Source organism: Hemitrygon akajei, chromosome 10, assembly GCF_048418815.1.
Source record: "Hemitrygon akajei chromosome 10, sHemAka1.3, whole genome shotgun sequence".
NCBI lineage: Eukaryota > Metazoa > Chordata > Chondrichthyes > Myliobatiformes > Dasyatidae > Hemitrygon > Hemitrygon akajei.
Genome location: NC_133133.1, coordinates 34,805,246 through 34,823,316, shown reverse-complemented (window position 1 = coordinate 34,823,316; position 18,071 = coordinate 34,805,246). Strand labels below are relative to the sequence as shown.

The 18,071-nt window shown below is 38.8% G+C and overlaps 1 protein-coding gene across 6 annotated transcripts in view; it reads left to right on the top strand.

Moving 5' to 3' along the window:
• Nucleotides 1-18,071, top strand: part of tenm1 (teneurin transmembrane protein 1) — a 2,244,326-nt gene that overhangs the window by 1,923,127 nt on the left and 303,128 nt on the right. For 5 of the 6 annotated variants that reach the window (XM_073058034.1, XM_073058032.1, XM_073058029.1 and 2 more), the window contains one exon: nucleotides 14,320-14,490. The exons of the other annotated variant lie outside the window; for it this stretch is intronic. In XM_073058034.1, the coding sequence (XP_072914135.1) occupies nucleotides 14,320-14,490 (171 nt within the window). The remainder of the gene's footprint in view (nucleotides 1-14,319; nucleotides 14,491-18,071) is intronic. 6 annotated transcript variants of the gene reach the window in all.

Below are 18,071 nucleotides of genomic sequence, written 5' to 3'. Positions count from 1 at the left end.
TTTGAATGCCTGGGTTCGGGTATGATTATTACCCTTCAACCATCACCTGAACCAATATGGATAACTTCACTCACCTCAACACTGAACTGATTCCACAACAAGAATGATGCAAATCATGTTCAAAGTATTTTTTATTTATTATTATTATTATTATTATTATTATTATTATTATTATTATTTGGTTTCTCTTTGTGTATTTGCACAATTTGTTGTCTTTTACACATTGGTTGTTTGTCTATGTTTATGTGTAGTTTTTCATTGACTAATGTGTTTCTTTGTATCTACAGTGAATGCTCACTAGAAAATGGATCTCAGGGTTGAATATGGTGGCATATTTGTACCTTGATAATAAATTTACTTTGAACTCGGAACTGCGATCTGCTTACTGAAGTTTGCCTGATAAAGTCTCAGTCAACAATGCAATTATCACCAATGATGCTGTTATTGACACACTGCAGGAAATGTTGGCCTATAGCCTCTCTGTCTAAATGAAATACCATGCCAACTTCACATTCTTCATTAGAGTTTGTGCATATATTGTAGCCTGTCAAATCCTAGCCCATCTTTCCCAAAACACTTAGTTTAGATTTACACCAACTGTAGTCTCAACCTAGAATCTTATATTGTTTGATTAGTGATTAAAAGATAACAGAAAGAGGAAATTACAAAGTATGTATGTTGGCAGCTTTTGAACATCAAGCAATTCTATTAGAGCAAAATAATGAAAATATTATTAATGTGGAATATTATTTTAATTAGATCCTATTTAAATGACATTGAATTGTTGATAATAAACCACATATTCCCTTTGTTTCTCATTTAAAATGACAAGGCAATGGAATAAATAGGCATTGCTTTATATTAAATGTATTTTGTCATCAGCACTCAGCCCAAAAAGGTGACTTTCCTTCTGCCTCCACAAATGCTGCCTGACTAGCATCTGTAGACTCTTCTGTCTCCAAATATTAATTCATCTACTTAGTTTCTGAAGTGACAGTCCGTAACTTATTTTAAAAATTCAACTTTCTTCATTAGTTTTTTTTCATCTAAGTCTAATCTGAATGTAAGTGACAGTTGTGTCCACATTGCTAATTGACTGTTAATCAGGAGTGATTAGAAATGACACCACATTCCACTGAAATTTTATTGGATTTTCAAGTCATTACCAAGTGAATGAGTCATTTCCTCGATGTAAGAATCAATTTTTACATAGCCAAAGTTGAAAGGACAGTCTATAAGTTCACAAGCCCTCTGGATAATAAAAAGCAATCCATTGATTTCTTTTTTCAATGACATGAACAGAAAATGCTGGAAACATGCAGCAAGTCAGACAGCATTTGCCCAGCGAGATGGGGTGAGAAGTTCAATTGCGTAATGATTGATGCATACTGTAAAATCAGTTGTAAAATAGAATCAGCCATTGATACCCACAATGCTAATGTAACTGAAAATCATGGATTTCATTGTATCTTTAGCCCTCAAAAGATGCAGGGATGACATTGCCCTAATGCAGTTTCTAAATGGAGCCTCTTCTGTCAAAATGATTCAAGTATAGGAGAATAATACAATATGGAGTGCACAGAGGAAAGCAGATTTAACAACAGTCATGAGCCTTGTACCTGTTCTATTTAAGAAGTTGTTCAATTGCTCTCAGGTTTGCTATGAGAGCACAGACAATCTATCAGAGTAATTCAACAGGTCGAGAAGATCTGTTGGGAGAAAGAAACTACCAATATTTCAGGTTGAAAACTTGCATCAGGACTAATTTCTTTTCTCCCTCAGATGCTGCTCAACCCACTAAGTTTCTCCAATAGATTGTTTGTTGCTCCAAATTCCAGCATCTGCTGTTTCTTGTATCTTGATATGGAGGCAGTTGAGACAGAATATGTTTCTTTGAAAGAATATCTTGCCGTTGAGTGATAGAGAATTGAGGGGAGCTAGAAAATAAAGAACTCAACTTCTGATTTCTAATTCCATTCAGGTTTTCGGATATGCTCAAGAGTACAATAGCAACTTATTGCACTTAAAGTTGCAATAGTAACTTTTTCATGTGGTTACACTGACTTGTAACAGAGAGATTTGTCTGAGGCCACTGATGTAATTATGTTTTCTGGAACTTTCAGAGCTGTCCTGCAACTATATCCCAAAGAAGTCATCATGCATTTCTGTGTATGCTTAATGTTGATCATCACAAGAAGCGGTGAGAGTAGAGGATTTGAAAGTAGAGTAATTAGGGCAGGCATTGACCCATGGGAGGCTGCTTCTGGATGTTATGAAGATTGCACATATGTTACTGAGCATCACCTCAGCACTCTTGTCCACCAGCTTAAGGGCCAAATAAAGGAGCAGTCCATATTAGAATGCAGGTAGGCGTTGCCATCATATGATCTCGGAATGATTATGTTGCGAGTTAACCTCATGCCACCTAATGCTTGGCACTAACTATCTGTCCCAAATGAAAGCCTTACTATTGTCAACATAACATTCAACCACAAGACCCATACTTCCAACCAAAACTGTTTTGGTAGGATTCTGATTTAGGTACGTTCAGTCATAATCCTGTTGGGTTAACTTCAACAACCACCATTGGCAAGAAGATAACCTGAAAAAAGCACGTGTTTACTATGACCAGACCTACATGTGCCACAATAAAGAACTCAACTCTTGTGTTCTCTATCACTTCTTAAAACACTTAAAATAATTTGCCGCATTCAGTATTAAAGTCCTTGCTTAATTTGTAGTATTAACCATATGCTATGCTTGGTGCTCATCACTAACCAGTTCCACTGCAAGTAACAGCTAAATTGGCCAGAAATACATTAAAAATAATTTTATTATCTGGAATTGATGGATCCGGTGTGATTTCTGATAGATGATAAAATCCAAACTGCATAGTCTTTGCCAAAAAGGTAATCAAGATGCTTTCAGATTTTCCTTAATCTATCCTATCGAGTTCTGTGCTCTTTCCTCATGTTTGTCAGCTCATTGGCAGCCTTTTATACAACTGTTCTCAGTTGACATAAGAGCGTTTCCTTTAAGGTCTGACACATCCTGACTATCTGTGTGGCAACGGCCAGGCAGTTTGGATATATATCAAGGGCAACAGGAAAAGAGTGTAAAAGGAAAGACTATTTAGGAAACAAAGCAGCAATCTTTGAAAGGTGCTGGAGAAGTAACACTTTGCATGATCATTCGTGAGGAGAGTTCAGAGAGGGGAGTCAATGTCCTGATCAATCAAAAATCTATTAGCATCTGTCTTATATATATAAAGATTTGACCTCCACACCTGCCTGTGGCAAATAATTCCACAGATTCACCACCCTCTGGCTGAAGAACTTCCTCCTCATCTCCATTCTGAGGTGGTATCCTCTGGTCTTAGACTCTCCCACCATAGGAAACATCCCTCCACATCCACTCTATCAAGGCCTTTCACCATTCGGTAAGTTTCAACGAAGCCATCCCTCACTTTTCTGAATTCTAGTGAATACAGGCCCAAACCCTTCAAATGCTCTTCATATAACAAGCCATTCAATCATGGAATAATTTTCATGAACCCACTGCAGTTTCAGCACATCCTTTCTAAGAAAGGAGGCCCAAAGTGGCTTACAATACTCCATGAGGCCTCAGCAGTACTTTACAAAGTCTCAACATAACAGCCTTGCTTTTATATTCTAGTCCACTTGAAATGAATGCTAACATTGCATTTGCCTTCCTCACCACAAACTCAACTTGCAAATTAACCTTTAGGAAATACTGCACAAGGACTCCCAAGTCCCTTTGCATCTCAGCTTTTTATGTTTACTCTTCATTTAGAAAATAGTTGACCCTTCCATTTCTTCTACCAAAGTGCATGACCCAACATTGTATTCCATCGGCCACTTCTTTTCCCATTCTCCAAATCTGTCTAAGTCCTTCTGGAGCATCCCTAATTCCTCAACACTACCTGCCCCTCATATCATCTACAAACTTTGCAACAAAACCATCAATTTCATCACCCAAATCATTGACACATAATGTAAAAAGAATTGGTCCCAACACAGAACCCTGTGAAACACCATTAGTCACCGGCACCAAACCAGAAAAGGTTCTCTTCATTCCTTTATCTTAGCCTTCTACCAATCAGCCACTGCTTTACCATGCTAGTATCTTCTCTGTAATATCATAGGCTCATAGCTTGTTAAGCAGCCTCACGTGTGACATCTCCTCAAAGGCCTTCTGAAAATCCAAGTATAAAATATCAATCAATTCTTCCTTGTCTATCCTGTTTGTTATTTCTTCAAAGAATTCCAACAGATCTGTCAGGCAAGACTTTCCGTTGAGGAAATCATGCTGACTACTGTTGATTTATCATATGTCTTCAAGTACCCTGAGACCTCATCAAAGCAGCAATTGTGTAAGTTTCTGGGAAAAATAAGGAAGGTGCAGGACAGATGTATTTCAAAAATGAAGAAATTCTCAATTGGCAAAATAGTACAAGAGTGGCTGACAAGGGAAGTCAAAGCGAATGTAAAAAATAAAAGAGAGGGAATACAACAAAGCAAAACGAGCGAAACCTGGTCATACATCCTACCCATGTGATTGGTACATATGTGGATCATAACTTCCGGCTGTTTACCTTCCCACTTAAGCATGCTGAGGGCTTGATCCAAGATATCCTGGACCCTGACACACAGGAGGCACAATACCATCCGGGAATCTCGTTCTCTCCTATAGACTGTCCTGTCTCTTCCATTAACTAACATCACAGCTTGCTTTTTATTTCCCCCCCCCCACCCCTCCCACTGAGTCACAGAGCCAGACTCGGCGCCAAAGATCCATCACTGTGACTTTCCTCTGTCAGGTCAACACCCCGCAACAGTATTCAAAGTGAGATACCTGTTATTGAGGGAGATGGCAACAGGGATATTCCACACTGGCTGCTTAAACCCTTTCCCCGTCCTGACTGTCATCCAGTCTCCTGTGTCCTTCACCTTGGGTGTAACTAACTCTCTATGTGTCTTATCTATCACCCTCTGAAATGATCGGAGTTCATCCAGTTCCAGCTCCAACTCCTTAATGCAGTTTGCTAGAAGCTGCAGCTGGATGCACTTCTTGCAGTTGTAGTTGTCAGGGACATTGAAGGTCTGCCTGCCTTCCCACAATCCCGCAAGAGGAGCATTCAGTTATCCTGCCTGGCATCTCTACTGTCCTAGCTGAGAAGTTATAAAGAAGGGAAGGAAAAAAAAACCTCATTGACCTTTTCTTTCCATTGCTTTCTCTGACTGAAGCCTTGAAGAGCTAAAGCCTCAATATCACCACCCTGACTCTGTCTGTTCAGAAAACTGCAACTACAACAATGGCCGCTGTGCTTGCCCCTGCCTTCCTTTAATTTGCTCTTGCCAATCAATCCCAAACGGTCAAAGCTCTTTATTGTGTGTGTTGCTATGATGTTTATGGCTAGTTTCTGAATAATTGCCTATGTATTACAATTTTTGTGCCACCAACCTCCTCTTAGCCATTATTGTCATTGCTGGATATTTGTTCAGTGAGAAATGTTGTGAACAATAACTCTGATGTTATCAAACTAGATGAGTATTCAGTAACAGTATGGAATTTTCATATACCAAATTAAGAAAGCAAAAGCACAATGTTAACTTTTTTAAACCTATTGAGAGTGAAATTTAGACACAAGACTTAAAATTAAGATGGAATCTAAGATATTAATGATCTGGATGATGTTGTGGTAAATTGGATTAGTAAGTATGCAGATGATACTAAGGTAGGTGGCATTGTGGATAATGAAGTAGGTTTTCAACGTTTGCAGAGAGATTTAGGCCAGTTAGAAGAGTGGGCTGAGCGATGGCAGATGGAGTTTAATGCTGATAAGTGTGAGGTGCTACATTTAGGTAGGAATAATCCAAATAGGACATACATGGTAAATGGTAGGGCATTGAAGAATGCAGTAGAACAGAGTGATCTAGGAATAATGGTGCATAGTTCCCTGAAGGTGGAATCTCATGTGGATAAGGTGGTGAAGAAAGCTTTTGGTATGCTGGCCTTTATAAATCAGAGCATTGAGTATAGGAGTTGGGATGTAATGTTAAAATTGTACAAGGCATTGGTAAGGCCGAATTTGGAGTATCGTATACAGTTCTGGTCACCGAATTATAGGAAAGACGTCAACAAAATAGAGAGAGTACAGAGAAGATTTACTAGAATGTTACCTGGGTTCAGCACCAAAGTTACAGAGAAAGATTGAACAAGTTAGGTCTTTATTCTTTGGAGCGTAGAAGGTTGAGGGAGGACTTGATAGAGGTATTTAAAATTATGAGGGGAATAGTTAGAGTTGACGTGGATAGGCTTTTTCCATTGAGAGTAGGGGAGATTCAAATAACAGGCCATGAGTTGAGAGTTAGGGGGCAAAAGTTTAAGGGTAACATGAGGGGGAATTTTTTACTCAGAGAGTGGTAGCTGTGTGCAATGAGCTTCCAGTAGAAGTGGTAGAGGCAGGTTCAGTATTGTCATTTAAAGCAAAATTGGATAGGTATATGGACAGGAAAGGAATGGAGGATTATGGGCTGAGTGCGGGTCAGTGAGACTAGGTGAGAGTAAGCGTTCAGCACAGACTAGAAGGGCCAAGATGGCCTCTTTCTGTGCTGTAATTGTTATATGGATATATGGTTATATCTCAAAGTCTTTAACTTTCAAGTTTGTTAACTTTTGGAGGAGGCAAAGATTTTGCTGGCCATTAATCCTAGCTGAATATTATTAGGTACAGGCATCAGCTGGAAAGGCAAGGAGTATATTGGCCTATATTCAAAGATGAATTGAGTTATAGGAGTTCAGAGGTCTTATTGTGATTTTATAGTGCTTTGGAGGATTATGTGCAATTTTGATCTCCTTACCTGAAAAAAGATATATGTGCCACTTCACAGGACATGTAATAATGATTCATCAGCACTGTTCCCTCCAAGCTGCATGGGTGCACAGCCACACAGTCACTGAAATGCACTCCTGCTCATAGCCTTTGATGCTGTGCAGGTGGAATTTTCTATCATAAAATGTGCCATGTAGTTTTCAGGGTGTAAAAATTTCTGGCTCAGAGCAATGGTTGGTCTGCACAGCTGTACAAATAATTAGAGGGAACATTGTTCATTAGACTGATTCCTGGATTGGGGCTTTGTTATGTGAGCAGAGACTTGGTAGAGTAGACTTGGCGTGTGTTGTCTAGAAACATGAAAAATGATCTCATTGAAACCTAGCTCCACCCCTCATATCTTTTGATATTGAGGGATGAAAAGCAATACAGAGGGAAATGAAGCAGGGGTGAAGGAGAGGAACGATCTTGATCTTTGTAGCAGAGCAGCCACGAAGGGCCAAATGACCCACTCTTGTTTCTATTTTTATATTCTTGTATTATTAAAATCTTATTCAAACTTTGTGATACAAACTGTATTTTACAGCAAGTTAATTGATGCCATTTCAATTCTGTTAAGTCTATTGAAGAAGGCTACAAAATAGTGTATTCTGTGGAAGAACATTGAGTCACAGACAGCAGTTTTGAGGCTTCAATTTTAAAATATATCTGAATGGAAATCACAACAGAACTGTCATTTTTTTTTTGGTATTGTGATGGCAATTGCCAATAATTTTACCATCATTACCAATAAAAAATCCACATTGTAAACTCTGCTTCCTTCTCCATAGTTATTGACTAATCTACTGGTCTAGCATCTGTTAATTTTCTCCATCCCTCTTCCCTTTTCTTCAGTTCCCCACTCCAGCTCCTTTGGCTATCACCTTCCCCTGGTGCCTCTCTTCCTTCACTTTCTCCCATAGTCCACTCTTCTCTCCAACTAGATTCCTTCTTCTTAACTCTTCCTACCTATCGCCTCCCAGCTTCCCACTTCAGTCCCCCTTAATGCACTCATCTACCTTCCCTCTCACCTGCCTTCACCTATCACCTTCTAGCTTGTAGTCCTTCCCCTCCAACCAACCTTCTTATTCTGACTTCTTCCCCCTTCCTTTCCATTCTTGATGAAGGCCCAAAACATCAACTATTTATTGCTTTCCATAGATGCTGTCCGGCCTGTTGAGTTTCTCAAACATTTTGTGCGTGGTATTTCAAGATTTTCTAGTTCCATTTCAAATTTGCAGAATCCATGATATTTCATTGTCTCTGCAATTAATTTTTTCAATCAGTTTATCCAAAGTCAGGTTAACTGTGAATTAGCAGTATGGCATTATGCACATTTTATAACAATGAAGGAGACAAAGAGAATTTGTGTGGAGCATAGAGAGATAAAGCACTGAGGGGAAAATATGACCAACATCTATGTTGCATTATACAATGTCGCAATAGATTCCAAAATGCTATAGTTCTAAGAAAGGGAAACATTTCTTAGAGGATCTGCACAACATGATCCTCTAAATAATAATTTTATAATAACAATATATTTTAATTTGGTTAATTCAAAGTTGGATTTGACCTGCACAACAGATCAAATTACACTAATTCTTTTTTAAAGTAATATTCTGAGTTCTTTTACGTTAGCCTGAGAGAAAGACATGCCCTTCACTTACATTATGATCTCATGGAAGTGAAGCATATCTAATACTAGAGCGTGCCATCGATGCAATGCAGGACTTCAATGTTAGGTAAGAAATGGATTTGCATTAAAAATAATCTTTTTGTTCATGAGAAATTACATAGTATAAAGTTTTGCTGGGATCTATATTTATCTTGAGAAGTTTTGCATATATCATCTGAGTGGCAAGCACAACAGAGTCAATTCCAGACTAATCTTCCTCTATTTAAATTTATGGGAAACTAAGAAGATTTCCTTGCAAGCTTTTAATTTCTTACCACCAAAGTTCTTGTATTGTGTTCCCAGTCTGCACAACTCAAAAACAATCCATCCTGCTGTATGCATTAATGGTGTTAATTTGAATAAAATAATAGACTCTGAACTCAAAAACTAACAAAAGCTGTCAGTTGACATAAAAATGCTGTCTATACCACACTTACCCCTGGGGTAATCCTTCTGTCGTGTGAAAATGCAGAATTAGATTGAGAATGAAGTGTGGGCTCAACAAGTTAATACATAGACACTTCTCATCCTTTTTATTGCTGGGCAAAGCTATCAAAGTACCTCTGGAAACAGTGATAGATTTAGAGCATATTAAAGGGAAATAGTGAAGAAAAGAGATTTATTTTTAATTAAATCCAAACACACCTTTCCAAGAAATCTAAGTAGTTTATTTTGCAGGCTGATATAACTCTGTCTTCCAAGCCAAAAATAAAACATCTTGGAAAGAATGCAAATGTTTTAAATCTAAATCTTAAAACTCCATCAAATAAAAATGAATGACTACTTTATCATACTACATAACAGGTGCAGCAACCAGCTTCTGATAAAATTATGGCATGATATATCTCAAAATATTTTGTTACGAATTTTCTTTAAAAGAAAATTCAAATGAAACTTCCCCTACCCAGCATCTTGTTAACAAATGTACAGTCACTGGAGTATCTAAGGGCTAGATTACTGTATCTAGGGGCAAGCTTGCTGTATTGGAGGGAAATTAGGAATTGCTGTGGTCTGTGTTTCACAGAGACATGGCTCACTCTGGACATCTACGATACATTGGCAAGGCCCAAGGGCTTCTCAATGCATCAAATGGACGGGACTCTGATTTGGAGAAGGCAAAAGGTGGGGTTTATGTTTCATGATAAACTCTTTGCGGTGCTTGAACATAGGAGTCTTGTTGCACTCTGGTTCCCCCTACCTGGAACATCTGATAGTTAAGTATGCATTCATTCTACTTACCAAGAGAGCTCTCCTCCATGATCCCACTGCAGTTTACATGCAGCCAAAGGCCAATATTAAGGAATCACTTGATGTATTGAGTGCCATGATTAGCAAAAAAGAAATGGCCTGCCCTGATACATTTCAAATAATCATTGGGCACTTCAATAAAGTTTGTTTGAAGAAATCTCTGCCCAATTATCATCAACATATCTCCTGCAGCACCAGGGGTCCCAATACACTTAACCACTGCTATTCTAGATTTAGGAATGCCTGATGTTCCACCCCTAGACCGCATTTTGGAAACTCTGATCACTCAACTGTCCTCCACCTACCTGCATACAGACAAAGGCTAAAGACCAAGGCTCCAAAGACATGGACAACAAAGAGCTAGTCGTAAGAGACTAAGGGGTGATGATGGGATTACTTTGAGTCGGTAGACTGGGCATTTTCAAGAACCCTTTAGAGCATATATGTCAAATTCAAGGCCCGCGGGCCAAATCCGGCCCGCGGTGGAATTATCTTTGGCCTGCGAGATAATATCTAATTACTATTAAAGCTGGCCCCAGTAATCGAAGCGCCTATGGCGTATGATATGGCTAATGCTGAGTTTATTCAGGTACCAGGTTTTCAGGGTTTTTAGTGTTTATTCGGCAGTCTTGCTCGGCAGTCTTCTTCATAAGAAACGGAATTTGTAAAGTGAAACACTTTGTAGTTATAGCAGAGACTGAGACACATGAGAGCAGGCTGAAAAAACGGAGGCATTGAAAGCTACGTTCGCACGCGTCTGACTGATCCAGCCCGCATGAAGCTGCATTTTGCTCAATCCGGCCCGTGACCCAAAATGAGTTTGACACCCCTGCTTTAGAGGATCGAATGAAAACACCGAGTTGTCAAAGACTTTATTAAAAAAATGCAGAGATGAGTGTGTCTAGTCACTTTATACTTATAATTGTGAGGTTAAGCATAGCTCCAATGCCATATTTCAGTTTGCTGACGACACCAATGTCATTGGCCGAATCAAAGGTGGTGCCAAATAAGTGTATGCGAGGGAAATTGAAAATCTGACAACTTCCCACTCAATGTCAACAAGACCAAGAAAATGATTATTGACTTCAGGAACTGAATTGAATTGAATTGACTTCATTTCTAATCCTTCACGTATATGAGAAGTAAAAATCTTTACATTATGTCTCCATCTAAATGTGCAATATGCAATCATAATAATTTATAATAAGCAGAACAGTCATTGTAACATAGAAATACATTCAGATCAGTGTGAGTTAATTAGTTTGATGACCTTGTAGAAGAAGCTGTCCCAGAACCTGTTGGTCTTGGCTTTTATGCTGCAGAACTGTTTCCCGGGTGGTAGCAGCAGTAATAGATTGTGGCTGGGGTGACTTGGGTCCCTAATGATCCTTTGGGCCCTTTTCTCACACCTGTCTTTGTAAATGTCCTGAATCATGGGAAGTTTACAACTACAGATGCGCTGGGCTGTCTGCTCCACTCTCTGCAGAGTCCTGCGATTGAGGGAAGTACAGTTCCCATACCAGGCAGTGATCCAGTCAGTCAGGATGCTCTCAATTGTGCCCCTGTAGGAAGTTCTTAGGATTTGGGGGCCCATACCAAACTTTCTCAACTGACTGAAATGAAACAGGTATTGTTATCCCTTTTTCACCACATAGCTGGTGTGTACAGACCATGTGAGGTCCTCAGTGATGTGAATGCCGAGGAACTTAAAGCTGTTTACCCTCTCAACCCCAGATCCATTGATGTCAATAAGGGTTAGTCTGGTTCCATTCCTCCTATAATCCACAACCAGCTCCTTTGTTTTTGTGACAAAACTGTGTTAGAGAGATGACTTCTTCCCTGTAGGCCACCTCACTATTGTTTGAGATAAGGTCAATCAATGTAGTGTCATCGGCAAATTTAATTAGCAGATTGGAGCTGTGGGTGGCGACACAGTTGTGGGTATACAGGAAGTAAAGGAGGGGACTTAGGTTACAGCCCTGAAGGGCTCCTGTATTGAGTCAGAAGGGGTGGAGGTGAGGGAGACAACTCTTACCAACTGCCAACGATCTGACAGGAAGTCCAGGATCCAGCTGCATAAGGCAGGGTCAAGGCCAAGGTCTCTGAGCTTCTTGTTGAGCCTGGATGGAATTATAGTGTTGAATGCTGAACTGTAGTCCAAGAACAGCATTCTCACGTAAGCATCTGGAGGAAACCAGAGGCCCAAGAGGCAGTCATGATCGGAGAATCAGAGGAGAAGAGGGTTAGCAATTTTACATTGCTTAATGCTATCAATTCAAAAGATCTATTCTGGTCCCAGCATTTAAGTGCCATTATGAAAAAAGCACAGCAGTGTCTCCTCTTTCTTAGAAGTTAGCGAAGATTCAGCATGTCATCTAAAATTTTAACCAACTTCTGTAGGTACATGGTGGAGATTTTATGAACTGGTTGCATCATCACAACCTGATTGAAAACATCAATGCCCTTGTACAGAAAAGCCAAAAAGTAGTGGATACAGCCCAGTCCATCATGGGTAATGCACAACCCCTCCCCACCTCCACTACCACAGAGCACGCTTACATGGAGCTCTGTTGCAGGAAAGCAGCATTCATCATCATGCTCTCTTCTCACTGCTACCATCAGGAAGAAGGTATGGAAGCCTTAGGACTCACACCACCAGATTCAGAAAGAGTTACAACACTCAACCAACTTCACTCACCTCATCACTGAGCTGTTCGCATAACCCATGGGCTCATTTTCAAGGATTCTTCACCTCATGTTCTCGATATCTATTGTTTATTTATTTATGTATTTATTTGTTTATTTTTAATTTTTTATTATTTCTTTTGTTTTCTCTTTATTTTTGTATTTGCACATTTTATTGATTTTTTTTGCACATTGGTTGCTTTCTGTCCTATTGGGTGAATTCTTTCATTGATTCTCTTGCGTTTCTTTTATTTACTGAGATTGCTCACAAGAAAATGAATCTCAGTCTTGTATATGGTGACATATATGTACTTTGATAATAAATTTACTTTGGTCTTTCAACTTTGAACTTACTTTTTGTAGTCCGCTAGATTTATTTAAGAGAGTCAATAAACTAATATATTGTCTCAAAAACCAACAGCTTGCTTTATAGCTTTCTGCCTAAAGTTCACATGCAAACATGTGTTGGTAATAATGCTTTCCTAACTACTTTTGACTGATTACCGTTCCTGCTTCCCATTAACTTACTAGATTGATGTATTCAATGCCAATCCATCTACCAAATATGATTGACTAAGATTTACAACTTTTGGTCTACTGAAAGAAAATATTCATCTAAAATATAAAGAATTTGACTTCTTTTGTGTACTGATCATTGGCAGACACAGAAAGTTTATTATTTTTGAAAATGTGTTATCTTGGAATAATATATTCACAATGAAGATGTCTTCTTGCATCTCACCAAATGTTCCTTTTGGAGTTAATCTTTTTGGTGTTACTAGCAGCATCATTAGCTTGCCATGATAAGTAAAGGATGAAGCAAATTAGATTTAGAATCAGGTTTATTATCACTGTCTTTTATAATTCAATGTTTGCTTTTTAGCACATTAGTAAGTGTTGAGATTTTGACTTGGTCGTATAGATTGCTTGCATTGTTTTTACTTTTTTTTGTTGTGTTTAATGAATAAAGCACAATTTGTAACTTACCTAGGAAAAATCCTACTGAAGATATTGCCCACGCTGAGATGCAGTTGCCAAATCACAAGTGATCTTTTGGCACTCCATCCAAGTTGTCATCCTTCATGTGACTACCTAAGTAAAAGGTGCTGCCTCCAGAGTTTAATGTGAAGGTTATCAGCGACAAGTCCAATCTTGTCCTTACTGCTCTGTTACCACCAAAGATCATTCAATAGCAGTTAACAACCCTGACAGTGCTGTTCCTTTTCAGAGTAATCACTGCCTTGTAAGATAAGTCAGCAAGCACACACCAGGAATATAATCAAGGTCTGTACGACTTTGTACAATTTATTTACCTGTTAGGCCATTGGGTGAGTTTTATTACTTATCTGTTAAACTGGTTTTCTTAACTTTAGGTGAGAAGTGGCATACTACCCTTTAGTGTAATTTTATCAAAAAAAGACAGTGACCAGATTTTGAAAAATGCAATGAGGAAATATATTCTTCTCTAGCATTTCCATGTAAGTGGAACATCTAGTACAGATATCTAAAGTCCTCTTTTTCAAAGATTCATTTCATTTTATGATCAGGACAAGTGTGGTGATGCAATATGATTTATCATTTACACCTGCTAAGAAATTAAGCAGCATATTGTGCTTTACGTGGTGAGTGTAAAAAGTTACTGGATTTGTCACAGGTGTTCCCACTGTGCCAAATCATTTTCCACATTTCTGAAAATCATATAGAGTAAGTGGTGAAATCCCATGTAAATGAGTCCAATCTTTTCACTTTGTTGAATCTGTCTAACTGACCGCAGAGATCTGCATACATAAATAAAACCTGCCTGTTGGTTTTACAGCAGTGCACCTGTTTGGCCTGACCTGGCAGCTGCAGCCAGTACATGGACAACTCTACGAGAACGGGGGAAGCAAATCTTTCACTGGGCTGGAAAATCTGGATATCACCTCATCTCCCCAGGGTGGAAAAGGCTCAAACAAAGATGACCTGAAAGACAAAGGAGGTCTTGAAGGTAGCAGCATAACTAAGTAATGTTAAAAAATGATGAGCGGAACCATAACTTAAAACCCCGGTTATCTATGCTGATGTTAAAATCCTTCATTATGATTGGGGCTTAGTGATATTTTTAATGCTACAAATGGCACACTGTTTGAATATGATACAGCTCTGAGCACTATTTCATTGACACATAATGAAAAACAATAATGCCAATAAGTACTACAGGTGGTTAATTTTATCAAAGGAAATCAGATTTTTTCAGTTTATGTTTTGTACCTCTCAAAGAACAATTGTCACAGGTACTTTTGACAGAAAGAGGTAGGGGAGGAAAGGTATGCACAAGTCATTCCATAAAACATAGATTAGTCAGTGTTTAATGGACCAAGGAATTAAAACTATCATAATGCAATTTATGTGAGAAGAGTACAACTAATCTGCCCTGTCACTTAGGCACTTGCATCATTTGTTTTCTGTATAAGTGAGATAGTAAATTATGGTTTCCTTCCAGCAACACCACATTATCCAGTCATTCAGATCATAGTAAGAACATGATACTTCAAACACAGAGAGCTTGACTTATTTTAGCGTGTTGATTGCCATGCAAATTCAACTTTGTGTTCCACAGATAGTATTCTTCAGTGGAAATTATATGAGTGAAGAGCACAGGAGAAACGTAGCTTACCTTTCAGCACTGATCAATGAGGTACTCACACAAGAGGACGTGGAACATAGATCTCTTTCTCTCATGTGTATACAGTTCGTATGGATCAAATGGTACTTTTTTGCCTGACTACAAATTGACTATGGACAAGATTTTTCAGACATTATCCAAAACGATGAATCTATTTAGTTTGAGACGAAGTGCATGTGATAATAGATAGTCAGTTTCTGCATATGGAGCAAAAGTGTTCGCATCTTCCAGTTTTAAAGATTATTTTTATAAAAACAGGTTTTGTATTCTACCCATTCCTTCCATTAACTGGTAATTTTTTGAAAGCCATCAGTGGATTTCTTTTCTTTAGTACTTTATTTCCTGCTTTATGAAGTAGAAACAGCTGTGTATGGTTAAGACAGAGATATGTTCCTGATCTGTGAGAGTTATGGGGAGAAGGGAAGTGGATGGGGTTGAAAGGGATAATAAAGCAGTGATAGCATCTTTGGAAAAGAGTACAGTCAACATTTCAGGCTGAGACCCTTCACAGGACTTGAGAAAAAAAAGCTGAGGAGCAGATTTGAAAGGTGAGGGGAGGGGAGAGAGAAGTACAAGGTGATTGGTGAAACCTGAAGGGGGAGGGATGAAGTAAAGATCTGGGAAGCTGATTGGTGAAAGAGATACAGGGCCAAAGAAGGGTGAATCTGACAGAAGAGGATTGAAGGCCCCTACACCTCCTCTCTCACTGCCATTCAGGGCCCCAAACAGTCCTTCCAAGTGAGGCTGCACTTCACCTGTGAGTATGTTGGAGTCATATATTGTGCCTGGTGCTCCCAGTGTGGTCTCCTCTATACTGATGTGACCCAACATAGATTGGGAGACTGTTTTGCCGAGTGCCTATGTTTAGTCCTCCAGAAAAAGCAGCATCTCCAAGCGGCCACCTTTGTAATTCCACTTACCATTCCCATTCCAATATGTCTATCCATGGCCTCCTCCACTGTCATGATGAACCCACACTTAGTCTGGAGGAACAACACCTTATATTCTGTCTGGGTAGTCTCCAATCTGAAGGCATGAACAGCGATTTCTCGAACTTCTGGTAATTCCCCCCTCGTCATTCCCCATCACCTTTTCCCTCTCTCACCTTCTCTCCTTGCTCACCCATCACTTCCCTTTGGTGCTCCTCCCTCATTTTCTTTCTTCCATGGCCTTCTGTCCTCTTTTATCAGACTCCCCCTTCTCCAGCCCTGTATCTCTTTCACCAATCAATTTCCCAGCTCTTCATCCCTCCCACTTCATGTTTCACCTATCACCTTGTGTTTCTCTCTCCCCTCCCCTAACTTTTAAATCTACTCCTCAGCTTTTTTTCTCCAGTCCTGTCAAATGGTCTCAGCGCAAAACATCGACTGTACTCTTTTCCATAGATGCTGCCTCGTCTGCTGAGTTCCCTCAGCATTTTGTGTGTGTTGCTTGGATTTCCAGCATTTGCAGCTTTTGTCTTGGCCCTATTCTGCTTCCACGTCTTATAGCCTTATGGCATTGTGCAAGCTAATATAGCATACAATTTATGCAATAATCAAACATAAAATACCAGCGAAAAGCCATGCTGTGTTCTGCTTTCAGCTAATAATCTTCTGGAGGAACTCAGAGGGTCCAGCAACTTCCATGAAGGTAAAGTGATGGAATATGTTCTGGCAGTCCTGATGCAGAGCCTTGATCCAAAATATTGACTACCTTTTGCTTCCACGGATGCTGCTTGATGCATTGAGTTCCACCAGCAGTTTGCTTTTCATTTTTCTCCAAATTCCAGTCTTGAGTTACTTGGTCAGTTACACTTTGGATATTTATGTCACACCAGACTAGGATTGTGTTGTACCTTTTTAAAACTTGAAGACTATAAATGTGATTTTATAAAATTAGAATTCTAGAAATTATTAATTTTTTGAAAGGCTAATTCATTAGCATAGGAACACAAAATATTAAAGGAACAGTTGGCTACATAGTTTCCGAAGTCTGCAGTAGCACTGGAGAACATTACTCTAATCTTTCACTTTACTCTATCTTGGTTTTCCCCTGGATACCAAAAATCTCCTGAACTTGGCTTTGGTTTTTCTGGGTTATCAAATCCAGAATTCTAAAGAATACCAAAGATTCACAAGCCACTGAGGAGTCTACTTCCAGCTGCGTTGGTGTCTGACCTCTTAACCTGAGATTATTTCCCCTCAGTCTAAAGCTTCCAGTCAACTGAAAAAACCTCTCAGTATTCACTCCGTTAACTCCTGTTTATAATTTTACATTTTAATTTAATAACCTCTCAATCTTTTAAACTCTAGAGAATAGATTCTTTCTATTCAATATCCTTATTGAAGTATCCTTCCAATCCAGGAATCGAATTAATGAAGCTTCATAGCACTTCTTCCAAAACAGGTGTATGATTCCTGAAATAAAGAAGCTGAAATTATCCACAATTTTAGGCATGGCCTCACCAAAGTTCAGCATAATTATTGTGAGATTTTCTTACTCTTGTACTCCAAACAAGGCTACCATACTGTTTCCCTTTCTAATTAATTGAATGCTAATTTCACATAATTCATATATAAGAAGATCAAAAATCTCTCTAAACAGTTAGGATGTTGCCCTCTGTTTCAAACATATCCAAAATGAATGTTTTCATGTAAAACATAGTATACTCTATCTGCCTCTTACTTGCTCATAATTTAACAAGTCTAAGTCTTCTTCAGTCTCTTTGAGTCCTATTCACAGCTACTTTCACGTCTCTCATGGTATTTTCTGCAAATTTTGCATTCAGTCCTTTTTCTTGAATCATTAATGTAGACTAATGTCTAAGCTCTGATCTTCAAAAAAAAACACATTAGTTATAAACCTAACACACTTTTTTAAAAACTTAATCAATCTTTTACTGATGCAAAAATACAACCCCA